This window comes from Littorina saxatilis, linkage group LG9 (genome assembly GCF_037325665.1).
Source record: "Littorina saxatilis isolate snail1 linkage group LG9, US_GU_Lsax_2.0, whole genome shotgun sequence".
Taxonomy (NCBI): domain Eukaryota; kingdom Metazoa; phylum Mollusca; class Gastropoda; order Littorinimorpha; family Littorinidae; genus Littorina; species Littorina saxatilis.
The window spans coordinates 36,945,869-36,954,393 of NC_090253.1; the positions used below are offsets into that span (position 1 = coordinate 36,945,869).

The window sequence follows — 8,525 nt, forward strand, 5'->3', positions numbered from 1 at the left end:
TATTTTTTATATTGTCTCGTTTTGTCGAAAATTAAACTTTTCATAAACTTAACTATTATTGTGGGTGGATTGTTTTTTCTTGGGTTTTGGAACATTAGCAGTCTTTATGTTAAGATTTTTTATGTCACTCTTTCACATAGCCTAAACTGTTAGTGTAAATGAATGGATGCAGATGACGCTTAATAAAAAAAGCAACGGCGTCTGGTTGTGACTGGTCTTTGCATTTAAAGCTATTCAGCCAACCAATTACAGATCATCAAGTATTAAAACATGTCTTTGCCTTAGGCAGTTCTGGTCAGTACGGGTACTCCTGTCCTTTGAATGAATCATCATCGGTGAAATACGTGTGTTCGGGTCTTGCAGAAGTGACCGAGGTCATTTTAGAACTCAGAGAAAGCAGGTGGTTCTTCAGCTGAAAATATGTAACATGTTATATTCCCCCCACGATGCAGTTCCTTTTAAGGTTACTGACTGACTATTAGGGTTTAACGTCCTCTTAGACCAACTGGTCTATATTGGGACAATGTATTGGTAATACGCTGAGGATATGGTGTGATACTTTGATTCGAACAAGCCCGCTGTGGCTGTCTTCTTCGACACACCAGCATTGGGTTTGTCTCGTCAAAGTATCGAAATACGATCATGATAATCAGAGACGAGAGATGATGCCTGCGTGTCTTCGTGTTTTCCAAGCCCTGAGACTTTCGCTGTGAACGTGGGATCTTTTTCGTGCGCATGTGTGCACACGGGGGTGTTCGGACACCGAAGAGAGTCTGCACAAAGTTGACTCCGAGAAATAAATCTCTCGCCGAACGTGGGGATCGAACCCATGCTGATAGCGACCAACTGGCTACACAGCCAGCGCACTACCAACTGAGCTACGTCCCCGCCCCCCTTTTAAGGTGGATGTGTGGGGCAAAAAAGGATAGGCAAACGCACTAGCAAAAAGTTTGACTAGCACTTTAACCAAACGAATGTATATGAGATGCGTCAGACAGACCTGCAATGCAACATATTTATAAAGAATGATGTGTCTGCTCCTAATTTCTGTTAAATCTCGTACTCAAAAACTGACCTAATCAAAGTATTTTTGATTAGCTGGGACTGGCTGAGTTCTTACGATTCCCTTGGATAGCTGACGGCGAAAAGGCGGTAAGTCTTCTTAACCCGTTGAGCTCATACGTCTTCCTGGCAAGGAGACTTGGACACAGCCTACGCGCGTGTCCTTACCCTCTGGCCTGGTAAAGGTCAACCTCGCGTCTGACGTCACAAAAGTCATGAAGTGAATGGTACTAATTAGAAGAGAGGTATAAAATTGTAGTGGATCAGTTGCCACGTTGCAATCAGCTCACTTCTTCACAGCTTCCTATACCTGTTAACACCTGTAGCAGTCCAACAGGCAAACGAACCTCTTTGCCGCTACGTACGCTTAAGAACAACAAGAACAAGAACTAATCATGATTCAAGCCATTTTTTCTGCTGTGGTTGTTTGCCTGGCTTTGGATCAAGTCCATTCTCAAGGATTTGGCTTCCCGCAATTAGGGATGGGAGGATTCGGAGGAGGATTAGGAGGAACAGGATTTTCTCCTCTCAATCCTTTTGGTGGTCAGTTTGGCAATCTGGGGAATTTCGGGAACCAGCTTCAGCAGCAGATGCAGCAGCAGCAACAGAACGTTCTGACCTGTATCAACAATGACCGTAATGATCCATCTTCATTTATCAGGTGAGCTTTTGCACATGTTTTTCATGTGTTTCAAGTGAGAGAAGAAATCAAACGAGACTGATTGCTATCGCTTCAAATTGCAGAGTAATTCTTTTTAATGAAAAGCTAAAAAAATACAAAATTAAAACAAAACTAAAAGATGGTTTATGAAACGGCTTTTTATGGACGAAACGGAGACTTTTACTGCAACTTCTATAGGCAGACAACTATCGTCCTAATTTCAAGAGAGAAAAAAAGAATAAGATTGGAACGTCTATTCATTGAAGAAGCAAAATCATTTACTAAAACTTCCATCTAAAACGGACAAGATTCACAAGAGATGCGTTCTTGTCACAACACAAACGCAACAACCAATCAAAACGAAGCTGAATATTCGTTTTGTCTTTCGTGTATCTCGTCGTTCAATTCAAAGAGCGATAGATTAGTGTTCTAATGAATGTTTTGTTTTGTCTATAATTAAACGTTCCGTAAACTAAACTTTCCTTCTTGTTTTCTTACTTTTAATTGTGCTGTTAGCGGACTACTCTCTGTGTTCTTTGTTTTGTACGGGTTTGATTTTCTTAATTTCATGTTCTTCGTGTATTAGCTTGTATTTGGTTTGGGACTGTTGTTGTTGTTGTTGTTGTTGTTGTTGTTGTTGTTGTTGTTGTTGTTGTTGTTGTTGTTTTTGTTGTTGTTGTAAGTTTTTCTTCCATTCTTTCTCTTTTTTCTCTTTCTTTTTTTGCTTTTGTTGGTTCATTCATTCATTCTTTTCTTGCTTTCTCTGTATTTATTTTCTCTTGTATGTTATAGAGTCGGATGCGGAAGGTGCTTGCTTCCTTGCTGGTTTTCTTTCTTTCTGTTTTTCTTTCTTCCTTGACAAATCCTTTATGTATATATATACATGTGTATATATTTATGTTCTCCATCGTTCGTTTGTTTCTTAGTCGTTGGTCTATTTCGCTTCTCTGTTTCTTTCTTTCTTTAGTTTGTTTGTTTCTTTTCTTTTCTTTTTCTCCTCTCTTTTAACACTAATATTTTTCCCTTCTTTCTTTCTTTTTTTCTTCCTTTTGAATTCTTCTTTCTTAGCCATGACCTTATTTCCTGGTCCTCAATTGCCAAACAGCCAAAACTTGTAAATGTTGCAGGACTGTAAGAGTTTGGAACTCACTTCTTTAAAAACAGAATGCGAATCTATAACAAGGCAAACCGAGACTTCTCACGCAGGAGGGATAGGAATGAATTTAATTGTTTAGGAATCGTATCGAGCATTTTCCAATGAACTGTGTCATGTCAAGTGTTGTTCGATTGCAGCACAAAAGAGACTTCGTTTTTTTTAAATAAAACTTCATTCTAAAAAGACCGACATTGAAAAAGAACCAAAACACATGAACATTTTCTCCTTATTTATAGATGGCGCATGATGCCATTTTGCCATAACTCAATTTATTACAGGGTATAATGTCGTCCAGGTATTTGTTTTGTTTTTTAATCGTTATTTCAGTCTTTTTTTTTAGTGTCCTTTTTAAACATCCATAGCGATTCACATCACTCTGTCCTTCCCCCCTTCACTTTCAGTCTGAGCCGGGTTTTGTCGGCCAATAATCCAAAAGAGATTGTCACAGTGTGTGAGTGTGTGCATGTATGAGAGTATGTTAAAGGCACACTCCTTCGAGTCTGTTAAAGCCACACTCCTCCTCATGAAAACAGCTCGGCTCACTATCTGGCCAGGATTTTACAAGAGATAATGGTGACATAGAAAAAAATAGTAACAGAAACAGTCCGGTGGGAATTTGTGTATGAATTCATTTTTGTTAAAGCCACTACTGGCTCTTAGAAAAATTGCTTTATAAAAACAATTCCAACTCACCACAGAAGACAGTCAAGGTGTTGTTTTTTGGTATGTTTCCAAGTGGAAGGATAGTCTTAACTCGTGTACATTCCTGACAAAAGCTGAGATGTTCGGCCGAAATGTTTCACAACAAAGAGTGTGCCTTTTAGCGTGCGTCTTTGAGTCTGTGTATCTGTCTCTGTATTCCAGTATGAATACCTTCCTGTTCTGTCGGTCTGTCCGTCCGTTTTTCTCCCTGTCCTTGTCTCTGAATGTCTGCGTGTGTTTCTCCCTACCAATTGTTTGAATGTATCAGCCTTCCTTCCTTCCTTCCTTCCTTCCTTCCTTCCTTCCTTCCTTCCTTCCTCCCTTCCTTCCTTCCTTCCTTCTTTCCTTCCTTCCTTCCTTCCTTTCTTCCTTCCTTCCTTCCTTCCTTCCTCCCTTCCTTCTTTCCTTCCTTCCTTCCTCCCTTCCTTCCTTCCTTCCTTTCTTCCTTCCTTCATTTCTTTCTTCCTTCCCTTAAAATTCCTCCCTCCTTCCTTCCCTTAATTCTTCCCTCCTTCCTTCCTGCCTTCCTTCCTTCATTCCTTCCTTCATTCCTCCCTTCCTTCCTTCCTCCCTTCCTCCCTTCTTTTCTTCCTTCCTTCCTTCCCCTCTTTCTTTCCTTCATCATTTTATTTATTCATTTATAGATATATGTTTTAAGTATTCAAGGTTTCGACGATCTTATTCCTTTATATTGTCCACCTACATTCAGCAATCCAGATTCGAACCTTTTCTTCTTTTCCCTTCAGATTTACAATCACCGAGCACCTTCCGCTGGGCCAAGGCCAAGCGATGTTCGGCCAACAGGGCAACGAAGCACCTAAAGAATGGTTGATCAACGGCTATTATAAACCCAGCAGTGTCACACAAATCTCTGGCAGCTTCCAGGTGCGTGTGCTTGTGTGTGTGTGTGTGTGTGTGTGTGTGTGTGTGTGTGTGTGTGTGTGTGTGTGTGTGTGTGTGTGTGTGAGTGTATGTGTGTATGTGTGTGCGTGTGTGTTTGTGTGCGTATGTATGTGTGTGTGTGTGTGTGTGTGTGTGTGTGTGTGTGTGTGTGTGGGTGGGTGTGTTTGTGTCGGACTTCGGGTTTGGGCTAGCCAAGTCTTAGTACATGTAGTCTCGGGGATGACTGGTTTTTAATTGCGATGTTCTAGTTTGAGGCCGAGATATTCACAACATAAATTGATATACTTTATTATCCATTTGAGCGGAAATTTGCTTCCTTTTAGTGCAAAGCTCGCAGCGACCTAGCCGCACTACCCAGGTGTCTGCGTCTTTAAATGTAATCAGCCATCTGCACTGCTTATAGACTGACCAAGGTCTTGTACGTGTCACCGTGGTGACGAGGGCTTTAAACACGGACACTGTCTTTGATTCTGCACAAAAAGTTGGCCAGTGTTTATCGCGGCCTGGATTCGAACCCTTGACCCGAGGATCCAGTGAGAAAATACAGAAAATGGCTGCTGTCATATGCTCTCATTTGCCCTTTCTCTTCGCCCCCCTCCCTCCCCCTTGCCCCCGCTTCCTCCTTTTTTTTCTCCTTCACCTTGCTTATCATATCAAATATATTGTCCCTAATAGGCAGCACGACCTGTGAGGACGTTAAACACAATTCAACAACAACAGCAAACACAACAACACATGCACCAATTTCACTCCCCTCAACTCTCTCTTTCACCCAGGTGTTGGTGACGCAATACGGACGCGTCAACGACGGCTGCAACGCCGTCGCTCTGGGCCCCGCCATCACCAGCCTCAACCCCTTTGGCAACAACCCCATGAACCCCTTCCTCAACTTCGGCAACAACAACTTTGGCCAGACCCGCCGCGCCGGCCAGCTGCAGAACCCCCTGATGGTGACCCAGGGAGGATTGACCATCTACTCCGACAGGCTGCAGGGCGTGTCCAGAAGCCAGCTCGTTGGAGGCGGCATCGCCGTGTGCCCGCAGGTGGGCAGCGGCGGAGAGTGCTACGGCATCGTCCTGCAGTGCTGCACCATCGCCAACGACCAGGTCCCCGCTAGCGAAATGTACGTCACTCCCGGGGGACAGCAGCAAGGAGGACTCCAAGGCGGTTTCGGTGCCGGGGGCTTTGGCAACGGCGGTTTTAATGGCGGCCTTGGCAACGGCGGTTTTAATGGCGGCATTGGCAACGGCGGTTTCAATGGCGGCATTGCGAACGCTGGCTTCGGTCTCGGAGGACCTACAATCCCCTTCAATGCGATCAACTCCGGCAGCGTGCTGTCCCTGACTGACCCCAATGCTGGCCGCAACCCCCTGGCTGCCTCCAGTGCTGGCACCTCTAACAATAACGGCGCTTCTGCTGATAACTCCGCAGGATTGTTCTAAGTCAATCGGTCTCCACTAATGGGCTGTTCTCAATTGGTTTTTGGCTTAGCCTTTTATCGAGTCCTTTAACATCATCTATCTCAGTAAAAGGGAGTATTTTAGAAGGTGATTTTTTTGGCTTAACCTTTTATCGGGTCCTTTAATATTATCTATCTCAGTTAAAGGGAGTATTTTAGAAGGGTGTTTTGGCTTTACCCTTTTTCAGGTTCTTTATTGTAAAGTCTCCTTCAATGGAGTATTATAGAACGGCATTTAGCTTTACAGTTTTTCAGATTTTGTATTGTATGTCTCCGTTGAATTAGTATTTCAGGATAGTTTTTGGCTGTACCATGTTTCAGGTTATTCAATTACTCGTTTATATATTTGATAGAAGACTATTTATACAGAATGGCTTTTGGCTATAGAATGGTTGGGGCTTAATTGTTTCTCATGTCCTAAATTGTGTCTGTCTCTTTCAATGGGGGGAGTACTTTATAATGCTTGTCGTGTTTGTTACGCTTTGTCATGTATCCGGTCCTATCATCTTTTCTGCCTCAGCCAAGACGTTTTCAGCGCAGGTTTTGCTTTAAATCTGGATTTGTGTGTGTGTGCAATGTCGTGTGCATACCACAAGCAAGTATAACATGGTGTTGATAAAGAAACCCCGAAACAGACCAAACTTGAAAGCTTAATGCGGATGTCTAATGCTATTAAATAAGATAAAGAATGCCTATATAAGGAATCTAGATATATTTCGTTATTTAAAAGTTTACCAGACTGTGGTGAAACTGTTGGATCAAACTACCGTAATACACAATTCATGCATTTATTAGCCTATATGATTATTCAGAAGGTGATTTCTTTGCTTGTACGGTATTTCTATGTATCTTGTTCTTCTTGCAGACATATATGCTTTCTCAGTTCTTTTGAGCGAATTATCATGTTTGCATACTCTTCCGTGTACAGTTAGCAAATATTTGTTTGCTTTCTGTACAATTTTAACATAGAAATGAGATCAGAACTTGCGCAATTATTCCAGGGATCAAATTCCACCATGCCCAAAATAAAGAACACCATTTTATTAACTGGCTTGTGTGTGAGTGTGAGTGTGTGTGTGCGCGCGCGCGTGTGTGTGTGTGGGGGAGGGGGAATTCGTGGACATAAAAATGACAGATCTTTCTCAAGATTTACAAGTGAAGTCTTCCCGGAAATATCCGGACACGGTTTTTTTGTCTTGTTGTTGTTAATTGTCGTTGTTGTTGATAAATGTTTTTGACTAAGTCACATCCACCTTTAACAACTAAATTAGATTTGAGTCTTCAAAGTAAGAATCCATTGCGTTTGAAACAACGTTTTTGACTCACAATTCAAAAGTGTATGCAATCTTTTCCACAGTACTACTCTGTTCACGGCTGGGTAGCTAAAACACAGTGCTACAGTGTACGCGAAGTTGAATGAGTGTGACTTGGGCTACGACTGCTATGTAGTAGCTCCCTCAAGATTTTGCTCAGTTTCCGATGGCGGTGATGATGGTGTTTGAACGTTCCCGAGTTGACCAGGAAGAGAGCGGAAGCCCGCGCCGTGTTATCTGATTTCGTAATCAACTTCCCTGTCAACTTTGTAGCGTGACGTCCTGCGAGATTCTGTGTTGGTCCACGTCACCAAGATAATCCGGGAGTGGTCTCGATGTGGCAGACGGAATGACAGTAGGCTTACAAAGTGCTGGGTGGCAACTGCCACAAGAAAATTGGTTGATTAAAATCAACATGGCCGAAGCAATGTTTTCATAAAAGAAGCGGCACGGTATTGTACGGGCACATGCTGAATTTGGGTTACATGTGTTGCAGAGTATTTGAAAATCCGTAGGCATAAAAAAAATGCAAAGAAGAGTGATAGGTCCCTGTTGTGTGAATATAATCAAGTGGATAAATTGATTACTTATGTTTCATGAGAACAGTAAACAACGACACATGTTCACCGCCCTCAGCTAATTGAAGAAAGAGGGCGGCCATCAATAAATAGTAGAGCATAGTGCAATTTCATGTTGGCATCTTCTCCACTGAAAGCTATAATCCAAAGACTGAAGACCAAAGTGCTTTACCCGGCTTCTGACCCGAATCACCCCCTCCTGCTAGGTACACGTGCACTCAAGTTAACCTCTGCTTTGACCTGTGTGCCAGGAGTCGGATGGGAGAGAGAGAGAGCGAGAGCGAGAGAGCGAGAGAGAGACACACACACACACACACACACACACACACACACACACACACACACACACACACACATAAACAGAGACAGACATAGAACGGACAGAAGCGGAGAGACTCAGAGGGAGACACAGACAAAGACATACACACACTGATACAGAGAGAGAGAGAGAGAGAGAGAGAGAGAGAGAGAGAGAGAGAGAGAGAGAGAGAGAGAGAGAGAAAACTGTAACTGATCTCGTGAGAACGGTAACAAAACGAGACATGTCAGATCTCCGAACCCATTGCAATAGATGACCGCTCCTGCGGCCATCAATAAGCTTGGTGATTGCGGAACTGAGGTTGGAATAAAATGCATACACAATATTATAGTACTGTTCCTAGCATATAACTACGTCATGTCCCAAATAGAC

At 42.8% G+C, this 8,525-nt stretch overlaps 1 protein-coding gene across 1 annotated transcript; it reads left to right on the forward strand.

The window, feature by feature from the left end:
- Positions 1-1,353: 1,353 nt before the first annotated feature.
- On the forward strand, positions 1,354-6,960 carry LOC138977413 (uncharacterized PPE family protein PPE12-like). The gene is made up of 3 exons (XM_070350299.1): positions 1,354-1,723; positions 4,328-4,466; positions 5,261-6,960. The coding sequence occupies exons 1-3, from the start codon at positions 1,458-1,460 to the stop codon at positions 5,924-5,926; spliced, it is 1,071 nt and encodes a 356-aa protein (XP_070206400.1). The 5' UTR covers positions 1,354-1,457; the 3' UTR covers positions 5,927-6,960.
- Positions 6,961-8,525: the final 1,565 nt, after the last annotated feature.